We start from the raw sequence: 15,725 nt of genomic DNA, 5'->3' as shown, positions 1-15,725 counted from the left end.
TTTAAGTTGTTTATTAAACTGCACTTTAATAAACGAGGAACCTGCAATGGCAAGAGGTAGGGGTACTTATGTGCAAGTATTTTATAAAGTTTTGTCTGTCAAAAATTATCTTTATATGTTTGCTCTCTCACTCGCTTTCTCTCTCCTTCTGGTTCGTCTTGCCCTGTCCGGTACAAGCAAAGTGAGTCCTTCACTTTTGTTGTGACACAGCTTTAGTGCTTGCTGTCACTGTGCCATTCAGAAAGCTCAGTCAATCATGAGAGACATACAAAAAGATCACAATGGCAATGCAGCGTCATCTCAGGCTGCATGGGTCAAAGCAAACCAGTTCTGCTTGTATAGGCTATACATTGAAGTCCACTTAGTTATGAAGCTATTTTCAGTCCTATTCATCATCTCGGGTCTGGAACAGAAAAGGTCAAATCCGGAAAATACGTTAGATAACTCAAGCCCTATGAGAGGCCAGATCACCTTCAACATTCACAGCCTGCATGAGAAGCCCAACTGGGGGCTGACAAAGGCCAGATGCAAACACTTAAGTTCAAAGTCACACATTCCCCACTTCCCCATGCTTTATCCCAGCACACAATAACATCACTCTGTGTTTCAAAGTTGGAAAGAGACAATATAGGTGTGGAGATAATAGGACATTATTAACTTGGATCATTCCCAAATCCTCAACTTTCACCTTCCCAAACTCATGCTAAACACACTGATGGATAAGTCTGCGTACACAAACCTGCATTTACATTGATGGGTGGAGTGGGGTCTGTTTGCTTTTGGTGAGGCCAGGGGGCATGTCACACACCCGGACCACGTCATTGTCTTAAATATGCACACGTAGACACACGAAGAATTTCCACATAAATTACACATGAGCACACAAGCCCTTATGCAAGCACACAAAACAAAGACACTGCCACAAACATACAGCTAAGAACTTGTGTGCTTAGTGTACTTTAGCCGACTTGGAGAGATGACACTTGCTTCTTTCTGCATTACACATGCATACATTGCACAAACACACCCACCCCAACACAAACAGCTGAATTATCGCCTACAATTCAGGTGTTTTCAAGCGGTACTCGCAATCACAAATCTTGCAAGCACAGCGATTACATTTATGAAAGACAAAGCAATGATGGGAATTTGTGAAAGAAGCCTTGATAAAACAGTAAATAACAGAAGAGACGAGGGCATGACAGATGGAGGAGGCTGTTTGCATCGTCCAGCTGAGTACTGCTTTTGGTAGCCATTCAAGAAGATGGCTCATACAAAGCCAACACTGCCAGATTCTCAGCTTTTAACATGAGAAAAAGCTACATTCTGGAGTCAGCTTGAACAGTGATATTAGGTTTATGTGTAGCTACACTATGACTTTTGGCCTGTGATCTGCACTGCTCAGAGAACTAATACCCTCAAAGACCTAATTAATATGTTTTCCTTTCACACAAACGTGATTTCCTACTGGGAAGGTTGTAAAGCAGATGAAAACACAGACAACGTGAGAACACTGTGACCCTGGAGGGAGGGTTCGAACACATGCTGCTGGGCAACCGCCACCCCCCGAATGCTGTATATTTGTGCAGGGTTGTTTTCACCCAATTACAGCTCTGCCTCAGAGTATCACAATGGAAAAACTGTGAATATTAACTTCCAATGTTAAAGCTACAAGGCAGTTTCTTAGTTGGGAATGAGGGCTGACAGGCAAGGACAAGTTGAGACAGGAGGGTAAAGGAGACACAAGGGGGGGGCAGGGCGATTTGTGCCCCTGGCATTGCACTCTGCGTCCTGCATTTATCTGGAGCCATGTGCAAACAGGAGAATGTATGGAGTGACACAACACATTCCCCAAATGAATGATGCCTTTGCTGCTTTACAACCTTGGGCTTTAGACGACTTCACTGGCTGAATAATCAGTGAGTTCTAACAAAAGCACATTGAGGCTAAGACACCAGGGTCATGACAACTGCAGCAAGTGTCATGTCGTTATTGAGTCAGTCTGATAAGCACAAAATACACTGGAGTTCAGGACACAACTAATCTAATCTGACCATGGAACATGTTATGCTTGACATATCGGCAGGGTACACAAGGTTTCTGCAGCAAAGCAAAAGGAAGAGGCAGGGAAGTTTTAATTCAGAAGACGCGTGATGGCATTCAGGCGACAGTTGAACAATCCACAAATAAAAAAGACAGCAAACCTACAGGGACCAAAAGGCAGGACGAAGTCGGTGAGGTAGATGAGAAGTATTTCAGAGAGCAATAAACAGGCGGATTGAGAATATTAGAGCAACACAGAAACACACACAACAGGATTAACATGGAAATGTTGCCAGCAGGACAAAGTTCTCAGTCTATTTACCATATTCCCTCCGTGTTCTTCAGTGAGCTCGTAGAGCGCGACCGTGGCTTAAGAATGATACTCATGGTCTGGCTTTTCCTTCCACATCCACACACATTACATCTGCAAACACACACACATAACACCACACACACAGGGCACCTGGAGCCCTCTGACTAGCCCTCCACTGCGGTCTGACCACAGTCCTCGCTGGTCTGAAGTGATCCAGTGGGAGATTCCTTCCCTCAGCGTTCTGTGGAGTGGTCAGGTCTGCTGAGCTGCTTGAGACCAAACTGATAAAAGTTCAGTCAGATCAAACCCCCTTCCAAGACCATTCAACCCTGCCGCTGCTGATCCTCCTCGAGCTCTGATCATTTGACAGTAGGTGGTTCTTCACACTGCTCTCTCTCCCTCTCTCTGTCACTCACTTGCACTTATCTTTCTTGCCGTATCAGCTGTGTTCTTCCTCCTTCCTAAACCAGCCATGCACTCACTCTTTACTCTTTCTCACTCTGCTTCTCACTTTCAAGTTCCCTTTTTCTATTTCTTCACTGGTGAAAATCTCCTCCTCCTCCCATGTTCTTTTTTCCTCTCCTCTATCTCTCTTGCCCTCTTTTTGTGTCCCTGTCTTAAGAGCTACATGTCTCTCCTATTCTCTCTATCTCTTTCTCTCTCTCCCTGAGTCTCTGTTTCCCTGAGCTGCAGCTTGGGTATGTCTGGAGTGGGAGGGGTTGTTTTGGTGTAGTAGTAATTCCTTGAAGGGCGGGACTTATATCTCCCAGCAATCCCAACAATTGTCTGAAGTGTCAATCACTTAGCTGCCACAGTAACCTAAAACCAACAGCTAAAGCATGCCAATGATCTGGAGAGTGTGCACAGATAGCACTGGCTGACTTTCACCATCCCAATAAGAGAAGGAATAAATTGAGAAAAAAAGGATTTATTGAAAAGCTCATGCTTTTTTTTGGCAAGAGGTAGAACCACAGTAAACAGGGGTTACAAATGATTGGCACATTATACCTAATGCATTATTACAATTGAGAATAAAATGTGTGGGAGATAGTGACACGTAATATCTAATGATTTATCAACAGTCTAATGAAATAAATTTCATTTATATGGCACTAACTGAAGCATTTGGGAGCTCACATCCTCTGTATTGTTAAACCTCTGATGGAGGCCACTATGGCTAAGGTTGACATAATTTTGTATTTTTTTACCGTCTGCATAAACAGCCTTTAAAATGGTTGATCTCCCAGTATCTCACAGCATTCATGTACAATGCATATGTTTCCCCAGCAGCCTTACAGCAGCGCTTTTTTTTTTTACTGCGTGCAGTCATGAGTCCTGTGAACCAACTGAACCTATTTCGGCACACTCTTCAAAGACTACTTTTATATTCCAGCTTGACAGAATGGTTTTGTTTTACTTCTTAGTATACCTTACTACATCTTAGTAAGACAGAGTAGGTTAGTTTGGTTTTAATGTGTATATTTTCACATAAATAAACATCAGCTGTGCCTCACTGACTATAAAAATGGAATCATCGGTGCATTACCATCTATAAAATAGGTGTGAGCGTGGAGATCAAATGGCAGTCGGCTTTCACACTTGTGGGCAAAGGAACTAACAATTAGCACTCCACCAGGCAAACAGGTGTGTCAGCTGTCTGGCATGTCTATCACACATGAATGAGTAAAGTCAAGCAAGCTACACCTTTGTATGTATTCTGTGTGTGTAACGTGAGAAGTTTGTAGTATGACAAGTAAAACACCAAGTATGGTGGGATGTCAACTTAGTATGCATGCAGCATTATGGCTTAGTATACAATATAAACATTCACATGCACGCACAGGCAAATATAAGGGTTCTTTGTCAAACCAGAATTTTACGTTGTTGTCTCTGTTGCAGTTACTGGGAATGAGATGATCTCTAAATCAGTAAACACACTTAAAAAGTACAGCACAACAGTTGCTTCATCCTTAATTGTACCTCCAAGAAGTAAAAATTTCAAACCTAGAGCATCAAACAGAAAACTGAAGGAAGAAAGACCTTACTCATGTAACCAGAAACAAATAAACACCAGCATAACCAATTTCCCAGCCCTCTCATCTTAAAAGCAACCGGCCATAGACTGATACCAAGTGATATCAGTCAGATGACGCATCTCATTTGTTCAACAGAGGTATGGGTTCAAGAGACAGAAAGAATCAGAAAAGGAAATGCATCCATTTAATAAATAAATTGCTCACTGCACCCATAGACTGATAATGCTTTGGTCATCCACTTCATGGGTATTGATGCTTCAGAGCAAATTCTGTACAAATTTTGTAAATTCTGCTTTTATGTCATGGGAAAAAAGGAGGCAGAACTGAGGAAAGAGCAACATGGATGTCATTTTCTAATTTTTTACGCACATGCAGATGAGCTCACATGCAAAAAAGTGCAAAATTGACACATGAGCAAGAACAATTCCACTAACCATGTATAGCAAATAATAATGTACCAAGTTAACCTCAAATAAAATTATGGCTTACTTCTATATCACCATGTGTTCGTCAGTTTCAAATTTCATGCTGGAGAAGGAATGAATACTAGTTAAAGTAACATATTTCTGAAGTCTTTCACTTCTAACTGACATCTCTCGGACAGTGCAGCCGACTCCATGCTGGTAGGGCTGATGGTTGCTATTTTTTTACATTGTTAATACAGCTAGAAATATGTGGAGCCCTTGAAGTGAGTTACAGTAAGTAGAATAGGCACATCTAATGCCGTCAGTGTAGTATGGCAGAGTGATGTTGTTTATAGCTTGGTGAAAGTGGTGAAACTAATCCTATTACCATGGGGTGCACATTCCATGAGCTCAAGGAAAGAACAACAAAAGGGAACAGTTTCCTTCAGAAAACTGGGGAAACCAGCAGTCTTTCCTCTGCCTTGAAACCACATGAATCCCAAATGAAAATACAACAGACATCATGATGACAACTATCATGACATGTCACACTACTGACATTTAATAAACTGAACACATTTAGACCACATTGTTTTACTTAAAAGAGACAAATGTGCTTGGTCATAGAAGCAATCGGCACATGATTTCATTAACAGAAGTCAGAATTTGGGTCTTAACCAGCAAGAAACTGGCTCTCTTGAACCAATATTTAAACTACAGTGTCACGAGTCACATCATTGTTTCTAGTTTTCCTCTCTCTACTGTACTGTAGACCAACAACAGCACGCATCCATTCACATAAACACGTTCACACAAAATAAGTATTTACTTTTAGGCTACAGTGCTGCCATCCACAGGAAGCAGAGGAGTACAACACAAACAAAATAATTAACCATGTCCTGTTCAACAGGTGTTAAATTTGCAAGAAGCAATAATGTAAATTTGCCCTCAAGTCAGAAAAAACTGTATCTTCAGCATGAAATCAATATTACTTGAGGAGCTCAACAATATGTAACTCCCTGTATGTCATAACAGATTCTTGCCGCTGCCTAAAAAAAAGTATATTTTCTTATCAACATGTGATAATAAGTCCTATAAAAAAAATAAAAAAAACAGAAAAACAATAGAATATCAAAAGTTGCTTTGGTACTGTTTAAACATTTCTCACTATTACGCAGCAGGAAAAATTGCATCTCATTATTCGTATATATGACATGATATATTTAATATTTTAAAACGGACTTTTCAGCATTTACATTAATATACAGTATTATAAGTGTGTGTATAACACAGAGCTGTCTGAATACAAGTGTAAGCTGCAAATCCACAGTACATTATACAATCTTCATTGCTTTTCTAATGATTTCTGATGAACTTTCTGTTTCTGTCTTATCAGTTCAGTTTTACATTTATGAAAAAAAAGAGCCCCATTAAAACTAAATATTTAACTGAATAAATCAATGAATGAATTCATATTTTGCCTGTTTTGGGCCAAATAGATTATTAAGACACCATTTAATAAGAGATTGTAATATACATATTAGACACATTAGAAAACTATTATTTGCAACACCACTGCCACCTAGTGGTACAATGAGTCTATGTCTTGTCATTAAAACCAGTTGCATAGATTAAGTGACCACAGCAATTGACAAAATTATTGATTTTCTTTTAAAAAAAGACCTCTTCCATGAACCAGGTTCAGTATATGGTGCAGATAAACACACCCAGTAAATGCTGATATAAATAGCACTTAACTAAGGAACAGGCAGGGAGCACAGATGGCTGTTCCACAGTATTGACAAGGCTCCTTCCATATCTATATGTCTACAAACGTCACCAGCCATTACCGTTGCTTCATATTCAAATACTATAGAGACACAAACAGAGTATACACAGTTGAACTTGTTTATGCACACAAACTCAAAGGCACACAAAAAACAGACAAGAGGGCACAGATGCACATTAGCTGATAGCACATCTTAGTTTTGGCTGGGGTCGTTGGGTACATATTAGTCAGAGAAATGCATTAGGAAGATGGGTCTAACAAGGTCTTAAAATTGTCTGTGTGAGCTTTAATGGACAGAGAGTGCTTTGATGATTAGTTTACACTCTGCTATGGTTAGTGAATAGTCCTGTCCTCCTGAACACCTTGATGCTCAGATGATGACTGGATGAAACCTGCTTATTTATCATTTACCTTGCTCTTAGCCATGTTTTGTGAAAGCAGAATAGCTGCTTCTCATGGAACACAGGGAAACGTGCATGTACACACAATTACACACTTCAGGCTGACGTTATAGGTTTAGCAGCGGAACAACACAACCAGCCACCAGGCAACGACGCTCAGTTGTGAATACAGCTCCAGTTCTGTGTTGTCCAGGTGGAGCTATTTATCAGTTAATGTTCTGATAAGACAGAACACACACACGCTTTGTGTTTCATTCACGCAAGTCACACAAAAACCAATAAGAAAGAGAGATTTTAAACTGGAGCGACGTTCAGTTTCACCAAGTTTGAGTTGTCTTACTACTTCTCACTCTCTAATTTACTCCATCTCCACTTTTCACATGCAGGCAAGGCAATTCAACCGCAAAGAAAGAGCAACACAAGCAAGAGCTGACATTAAGTTAAAACACTGAATATATAACAATTTAGATAATACAAAACTTTTCCACATGAAAACAAATCCTACAAATCCTCAGTAAAAGAGACAAAGTTTAGGTTATAGTCCCATCATCGACAGGCGCTCCCCGCCTTCCCTCCCACAAACAGTTTCAGTCCCAGAGAGCAATCATACCCTCTCCTGCCACGAGGTTTGATGTCGATGGGCTTGTTCGTGGCGTAGGGTGAGCCGTTGGAGCAGGCGTGGCGATAGCGGGCTATCCTCTCCAAAGATAGATATTCTGAGTTCACAGGCAAACTCATTTTGTTAGGGCTCTTAACCACTGCCACAGTGTCACACACACAAACACACACACACACACACACACACAGGTGAAGAGAGAGAAAGAGGGATTATAGAGTGACAAGCCTGATAAAGCTATATCGGTGGGAAGGTGCGAGGGGTGTGTGAGAAGAGGTTAGTGGGAGAGGAATGGAAAAAGATGGAGAGCGATGGAGAGTGAGAGAGGGAAATAAAGCAGAGGGAGGAGCGTAGTGCAGAGGTAGAACAAACTAATATCTTGTCCCTCACATAAAAATGAGTCAGTACTGACAGCCACAAGAATCATATGTAGTATACTTGTTGCAATGTTATAAGCATGTTGTATGTACAATGCCAACCTACTTCAGTTAAAGCTTTGTAATAGATCAGAGAAGTATGATGATTAGTGTACAGTAAAGATAAAAACTAAGATTAAAATGAGATAATAGTCATTAGAAGTCCACTGCAGGTGATGCTGGAGTTATTATCTTCCATAATGCCTCCTTGTCCATGCACACAGCCAGGGGTAAAATTATGCCGGAATCCAAACTGAATTACTGTACACTGGCAGACACAAACTAAGCGATGTTTGGACTTCTTTACCTGAAAAGTGCAAGAGATGTTGCAGTCAGACATATTTAAATTCTGTCAGAGGAAGATTGTTGGTGAGGTTTAATATTAGTAAAAGAAAACAATTTGCTTCATGTGGCTAAAATATCATATAATTTACATGTATAATTTACTAATAAAACCAAGAAAAATATGACTTCCCTTAAGTTCCCTTATGTCAGGCTATTATTTTGACAAAAATATAATGTATTTAAAGGAATTGAATGAAACCGACTTAAGTGCACCAGCCACATCTGATTCCCAAACCTTGGTTATTGCTCCTTTTCACCACTAGGGGGGAGCAGAGTACCACAATAAACAATCTAGAATCAACAGTGCAAAATCCTGTTTCATAAGAAATACATGTCAAATGCACAGCAGTAACAGCAATTTAAACCAACTTATTTGCAAGAGTACACATGTAAGCTCATACATGTATTATATTGTTTTTGGAAAATGAAGCTTAGAGCTGTATTGGTAGATAGAGTGTCACGGTGACAGGTTCAACTGAACATGAATATTTATGGTCTTTCTAATGAGATTACTTTCAATTGTTGTCATTTAGTATAATTTCCAGACACTTCACTACGATCAAGATGAAATCTAAAATCCATCCAACTGATACACCTCTTAATTGTTCGCAGCAGCCAGCAGGGGGCAGTCTCCTCTGCAGGGAAAATGCAGGTACAAGAGCACTATCAGCAGCACAAACACACAGAGCTGTGAATCTCTGCGGAGTTACGGCTTCTGCTCAGGACTGACAGAAGCAGCCAGCATGTGACAACAGCTCCTCGGTGGACAGGGAGGCTGTCAAAGTAACAGACGCAACGACAGACACGACAGGCTTCTACACTCGTACTGAACATCTGAACATCACCACATGAGCACACCCACACACATACACACAAGGGCTGACTGAGTGCAAGTACTATAAGCACACACACTTGCAGACAGGCAAAAAGCACACTGATCAATACAACAATGCAACACACATCGCTACTTCACTTGCTCCCTCTTACAAACACAACCTGTAACACAAGCATGACTGCCTAGCTGTTGAGTCGGCCACACACTGTCAGTGCCAGCGACAAGCTGTGACAGAGCACCAGGTGACAGTGAGACTGTCGTCACTCAGTGTCCCTGAGGCTCAAAGCCATAAAACCAGAACCACTGTATCTGAATGTTGAAACGTGTACATACAAGCTGCATCACCTTCTCAAAAGCTGGGTGTGGCTAATACAGTTTAAGAATGTTCTTATTTTCAATCACATATTTTTTTTGTGTCTCTATATTTTGTTAACTTGTGTACTGCGACCATGTCATGTCATTGGGGATTTTGCACTTTAAATAAATCTGACTTGATTTGACTTGAAGTCAATCTTAAAGGAATTTCGGTAATGAGAATATACTGGGAAGAGAAAAGATACTATGACAAAAGAAAATAATTTTAAAAAAGCTGCGTAGAGTAATCAGTGAAAAATGAGCAGGCAGGGATGCAGACCCTACAGGTTTAGTACAAAAGTGCACACAAAAGTCCAATTGACCCTTCGCTAAGCCACGCCCCTCTTAGTTACTGTTGCTAAGTCCGACAAACTGCCTGCGCTGCCACTGTCTATTACTGCACTTGCTAGAGACATATTGTCTAATTTGTTGGACAGTTTTGCAGTTGCATAATATATTTGAAGGTTTTATTCAGGCTGTCAGACTGAGTCAAACGGACGTGAAAAAAACACAATACAAATGAACCACTGCATCCCCCGACGATTGAGACAAAAGACAACGATATTAAGGATCAACAGTGTTCCTGTACAGCTGGGTAGGCCTCTGTTCATTATTACAGTCATTAAAAAGCAGAACAGTTGGGCTTTATTACGTTACATTCAGTAGGAAGTTGGCTAACGTTAGCTAACTAACATCACATTAGGAACAATCCACAGCTGACATCTTTCTGGATTTGTTTTGGGTTTTGGAAAGAGAATAAATCATACTTCTGCTTTCAGCCTCTCTGGGTGGCAACTGTAAATATTACAAGATGCCCCAGGAACAGCGTTTGACCATATCTCAGCCAAAACAAGCAAGAAAGCTAAAAAGCTAAAAAAAACCTCTTTTTAAATTAGAGTCAATGGAGCGCATCCATGAAAGTGTTGGACCTCAGTTAGAGCGAGTCCTATACTGCGCTGTTATTGGCCAGCTGTGTATTCGGGGCGTGGCTTAGCAAAGGGTCAATTGCATTGGACTTAATGGCAAAATTACCCTTCTTCTCACCTGATTTATTACCTCAGTAAATGCTTTCCTAAAGAGCTTATGGTCACAATCGCTAGCTGCATGTCTTATTCAATACAGCTCGATGTTCATTTGGTAAGCGATGGTTAGATTACAACAGACAATAAAGCACGGTGTGCTTTAGGGCAAGGCTTCTGATTGATAAGTCGCTGTCAGGCAACCTGTCAATCAGGATAGAGGAAACTGGTGTCCACTGTTTGTTTTCGCTAACCAAAATTAGCATCCCAGTTAATGTCACAGTTTACGTGAATTACAGATGCACCTTACTAACCAAGCTAGCTAGCGCTACCTTCTCCTCCAAATATGTCACATCCGGCCATGTCTGGTTCCAAAAAAACAAGATGGCGATGGGCAAAATGCCAAAACCAAGGCTTTAAAACGGTAGTCCACAAACTATGTAGCTACGTCCTGCTGTTGTAGACTATGGATGGTTGTGGTACTGATACTGAAACGATACATTTTTTGATACCTTGGTACATGTTTTTCTCCAAACCTTTTTTTTTTATTTAACAAAAGAAAAAAAATAGTTGTAGCAATTCAATACCCGGACTGGGTGATGGCCATTACGTGATCACATTAAATACAGTTTCTTTGTCAGTGTCATTATAAAAATCATTGGGTCCTCATCAGTTACATTCATTCAGTCATGGTGGGTCACTGTCATACTTTACAAATTATTCCAATGAGTTTCATACAGTAAATGATACAGATTTTAAAGACCATACATTTGATGCCACCTTACAGTAGTTGACGCTTGTTGATACCTAGCCTTATTAGTCAGTACTTTAAAGGTGCTATTATGCTCATTTTCAGGTTCAAAATCTTAATTAGGGGTTGTGTCAGAACAGGTTTACATGGTTTAATTTTCAAAAAATACCATATTTTTCTCCTCTTTTCACCCTACGTGTTGTACGCTCCGGTCTTGAGCTACAGAGTGATGCATCTTACTTGTACAAAATATTTGTTGGGAGTTGCACATGCACAGTTCCCAGGTAAGGACTACTAGCCAATCAGAAGCAGAGAAGGGGGGGTTGTAAGAAACAAGGTAGTGTGATCCAAATCAAAGCCGCTTCAGACTGCGACCGTAAAAGATGGTATAAGTTACTCACAAGTCCACAACCACACAACATCATTGTTCTACATCTTACCATAAACCACAACAAAAATCACCATATTTCAACTAAATTTTACATAAAAATTGGCCAAGCAATTTGAACGTTTGCACAGTAGCTTTCACATCAGGTGTAACATTAGAAATTTATAGTTATAACTTTAGCTGTTAGCCAACGTTTACAACAACTCCGCACTTGAACAGTCTGTGAAGTTACATTGCCGTGTTTATTTTAAATATAATTCACAACCAATAAAGCATACTTACAGGTTGTGATTGTGAATTTTCAGGCCCAAACAGAGTCAGAGTTGCATCATCTTTTAGGACTAAACTTTGGACTGTTGCTGGTGTTCTGACGATCTATGCTGCCTTGCCGAAAAATGCTACTATAGTGCAAATCCATAGACTGGACTCTACTCGGCCCTGCTCCGTTTTAGGTACAACATTTCTACAATAGAAAACCAAACAAAGGCGAGTCGAGCCAAAGGGCCTCCGCTCAGACTAGCCTGGTTTGAGGGCGTGCCTGACCCGCTAACCGCTTGGCAAGCTTTATGACGCATTTTCATTGTGATGTCACAAGTAAAGGAAGTGAAGGGCTGGACTACAAACAAGCTGTTTTCAAGCGGTTCAGAGCAGAGCTTTCTGTGGGAGATGGGAACTCCCTTTGGGCTGGACTTTGGGCTTTTTCACTTTGCAAACCTATTACATGCATAAAAAAGAGATATAACTCAATAAAGGAGAGGGAAAACAGGTGAAAAGCATAATACCACCTCTTTAAGTGTGATGAGCTTTGCCTCCACAGCAGAGCAGACTGGGCTTGGCCTCCCTGGTACTTTGGGTCACAGCAGTAGTACTGTTCTCTCCTGCACTTCTACACACTGTACAGTTATTTTCATGCAATAACAAAGGGGCTGTAGAAATTATGATGCACTGAGTTTAAGAAAATCTTACTAAAGTAGATGACATCTTTGTAACAATAGTGTGTTTTCACACTGTTTCCCTCTCTAAACAAATATTAAGATGGACTACGAGTAATTATGAGATGCTGGAAGGACAATGGCGTCCCTCTGTTGTAAAGCTTTGTCCAGGGATAAACACAGAAGGGGAAAGATTTGCTTTCTCCCCATCTATCAGGTTGATTTGTCCATCAAGAAAACAGCGCCATGTGAGTCAATTGAATTCTGCAGGAAAGCAGCGGTGTGATACAGTGTGATGAAAAATAAGGTACCATAAGGTGTGGCGTAAAGCTGCCGTTGCAGCTTAGTGCCATGGCAACTGCACCTCCACTGCCGTTGCAAGAAAACTGAATATGATTGCAATGATTGGCTTTGTTTTCAAGTATGTAAATCAGCAAAGGTAATGTTATTAAGAGACAACAATAGAAAGGTAATAGAGATTCATGCAGCTCTGTATTTTGGTGAATGGAACAGCTCTCAGCCAGTTATGCTGCTTGAGCTGCTATGTGTGTGTCAAGGAGCAAATTCTTCGCCTCAGCTAGACTCACACATTGTCTGCCCGGCTTTACAGTCCCCTGCTAGATTCATGTTTATAACGTGGTTGCCATGGTGACCTGGAAGAATTCAAAAGGGACAGGTAGGTCCTGACAGCCAATCAGACTTCAGTTGCTAAGGACACGATGGCAGTATAATGTGAAAATGAGATTGACAGTGGGCATCTCAAAGGGTCAAGTGTGGAAATTTACTGAAGCAATTCAATCAACACTGATTGTTTTATTTGAGGTTTAAAGATTAACATATACCCTCAAAATGATCAACCCAAACACTTCATTATAGGATGTGACTGTGGTTTGTGCCAAGAAATTAGCTATTCACAGCAGCCACTTAATGTTTCACAGCAGCCATGCATGACTTACCTGCTCTCTATTAATACATACAGCTGACAATAGAGGATTTAAACTAGCTGAACTATTGTTTGTCTCACAGACTCACCAGAGCACAAAGGAGAATAGAAAGCACTGCCCTATCCCCGCTACAAATTTAAATAAATAAAAAATTTGTAGAAGAGTGCCCACTGAAGATAAGACAAACAAAAGCTCCTACTTGTGCTGCGCATGTGTGTACTGTAAGTGTGTGCGCATCTTGCTGCGTACACTGACAACATGAGTGTGTCATGATGTGTAAAGGCTGAAGTGATGCTGGACAGTATGAATGTGAGAATAATCATGTACTGACTGCAGCATGAAGAAATTTGGCTCTGAGGCAAAGAAACACTTGTTTCAGCACAGCTCTCAGAATCACATTCACATCAGAAACCAGCCTGCCCTTATTATAAAGGGGTGAAACTAACAATTATTGTCAGTATTGATTAAACTACTAATTACATTATATATTATGTTTAGTCTATAAAATATCCCAATTCACAATTTCTCCAAGATTATGTCTTTTGCTTGTTTTATCTGAACGACCAAAACCTGACCTTTTGGGTATGAAAAAAAAAATCACGTTTAAAAACTGCTGTAGCGTCTGTACGAGCACATGATGAGGAAGCATGTCAGAACAGCTTGGACTCGACAACTTATCTTGCCGTGCACAAATGTGGATTTCCTTCCCGACTTGAGGGTTTGTGTCTCAGGGCTCAGAAATAAGTCTGAGACAGCAAAAAAAATCATGCAGTCTGCACTTGTATTTGGTAGTCACCTCTCTAACTTACTTAATTTGTGGTTACACTGCAGAACATTTTCAAAACCTAATGCAAAATGTAAAAAATTGAAAAATTCCAATCACATTTTCCAAAACCTAAATGTCCCCTCTTCAAATTGTCCAACGTAAAGTACAAAACCATAAGCTGTTAAAATTTTTATCAAAAATGTTGTCATTTACAAAGATATAAAACCGAGAGCTTTAACACATCTTTACATTTTTGAAAGTAGAACTAACAAATGTTTGACATTTTTGCTTCAGAAATGACTTAGACAATTAGTTAACTATATACAGCATTGATGATTAATTTGCCATCCATGAACTAATTATTAGTTAGTATTAATAAGCCAATATCTTGATAAACACACTCAATGAAAAGCAATACTGTTTAAGTGCAGCTTGCAGTCATGTAGCTGTTATTAATGTGTAAGCAGGGCTTTTGGTATACAACGTCACGACATGAGTACACAGCACGCAGTACACTTACAGTCACCAGACCACTGGCTCAAACACCAACAAAACACAGTGTCACAGTGTTAGCCATTAATCCCAAAAGCAATTTTTAAATGAAATTTCTAGTGCCACGTTGGGCATAAAACAGCAATCAAACCCTCACACGAACTGTTATTTTGGGTATCCCTTCATGTGCCTGTGTGTGATTGTGTGCCTATAAAGAGTACACAAGTTTGTGTGTGTACATGTTGATATGGGTGTCTAACTGCTTCTTATTATCAGGACTGCTGACCAGTCCTGCTATCCGCCCAGTAACTCAACACCACACGGTACGCACTCAGTTATGGACATTAGAGATACTCTTTTGATGGACACATAATGCAGAGATGAATGGATGAATGATAACTGCATGCAGACACTCATGGACTCCAGAGGTTTTTTCATATCACACATGGACACACGCAGTTCTAGCTGTAGTGCACTGCAAGCACATGGTGAAGCTAATAGGTTTAAGTTGGCAACAGTCCCAGTGATGTCAGAGTAATCCCTCATTAAAACCCTGATGACATCACTGCACTGGTGAGAGAGTGCGAGAGCTGAGGCCACATGCTTAAGGAGAAGTCTGAAGAGTGTGCGTCTACGTCTGTACACTATATATATGTGTATGTGTGTGTGTGTGTGAAAGGGATACCCTTCCAGTTAGCGCCAAGGGTGCCGTCGCCGCAGTGCAGGTAATCCAGTTTAAGCTGTTCCTCAAAACACACAGCTCACACTACTGTCACGTCATACGATGTCCTCATATGCAGTTTATTATGTACACCTCCACATTCTCACAAACAACTTTAACCTTCAGACAGAGGAGTTAAGAAGATTGCAGAAAAAGTTGA

General features: G+C 40.4%; 1 protein-coding gene across 8 annotated transcripts in view; it reads right to left on the bottom strand.

Moving 5' to 3' along the window:
* Positions 1–15,725, bottom strand: part of pde4d (phosphodiesterase 4D, cAMP-specific) — a 207,137-nt gene that overhangs the window by 33,475 nt on the left and 157,937 nt on the right. The window contains exon 1 of one of the 8 annotated variants that reach the window (XM_038703078.1): positions 7,597–8,242. The exons of 6 other annotated variants lie outside the window; for them this stretch is intronic. In XM_038703078.1, the coding sequence (XP_038559006.1) occupies positions 7,597–7,724 (128 nt within the window). In that variant the 5' untranslated portion in view covers positions 7,725–8,242. Of the gene's footprint in view, positions 1–2,365; positions 3,035–7,596; positions 8,243–15,725 lie in introns of those variants that run through there. One more of the 8 variants, XM_038703076.1, reaches the window with a different exon arrangement.

The sequence above is a fragment of the Micropterus salmoides genome, unplaced genomic scaffold (genome assembly GCF_014851395.1).
Source record: "Micropterus salmoides isolate LMB-PRFRI ecotype aquatic unplaced genomic scaffold, ASM1485139v1 Ms_hic_scaffold_7, whole genome shotgun sequence".
Classification (NCBI taxonomy): Eukaryota; Metazoa; Chordata; class Actinopteri; order Centrarchiformes; family Centrarchidae; genus Micropterus; species Micropterus salmoides.
The sequence above is the reverse complement of the archived record's forward strand: the minus strand, read 5'-3'. Positions and strand labels throughout refer to the sequence as shown.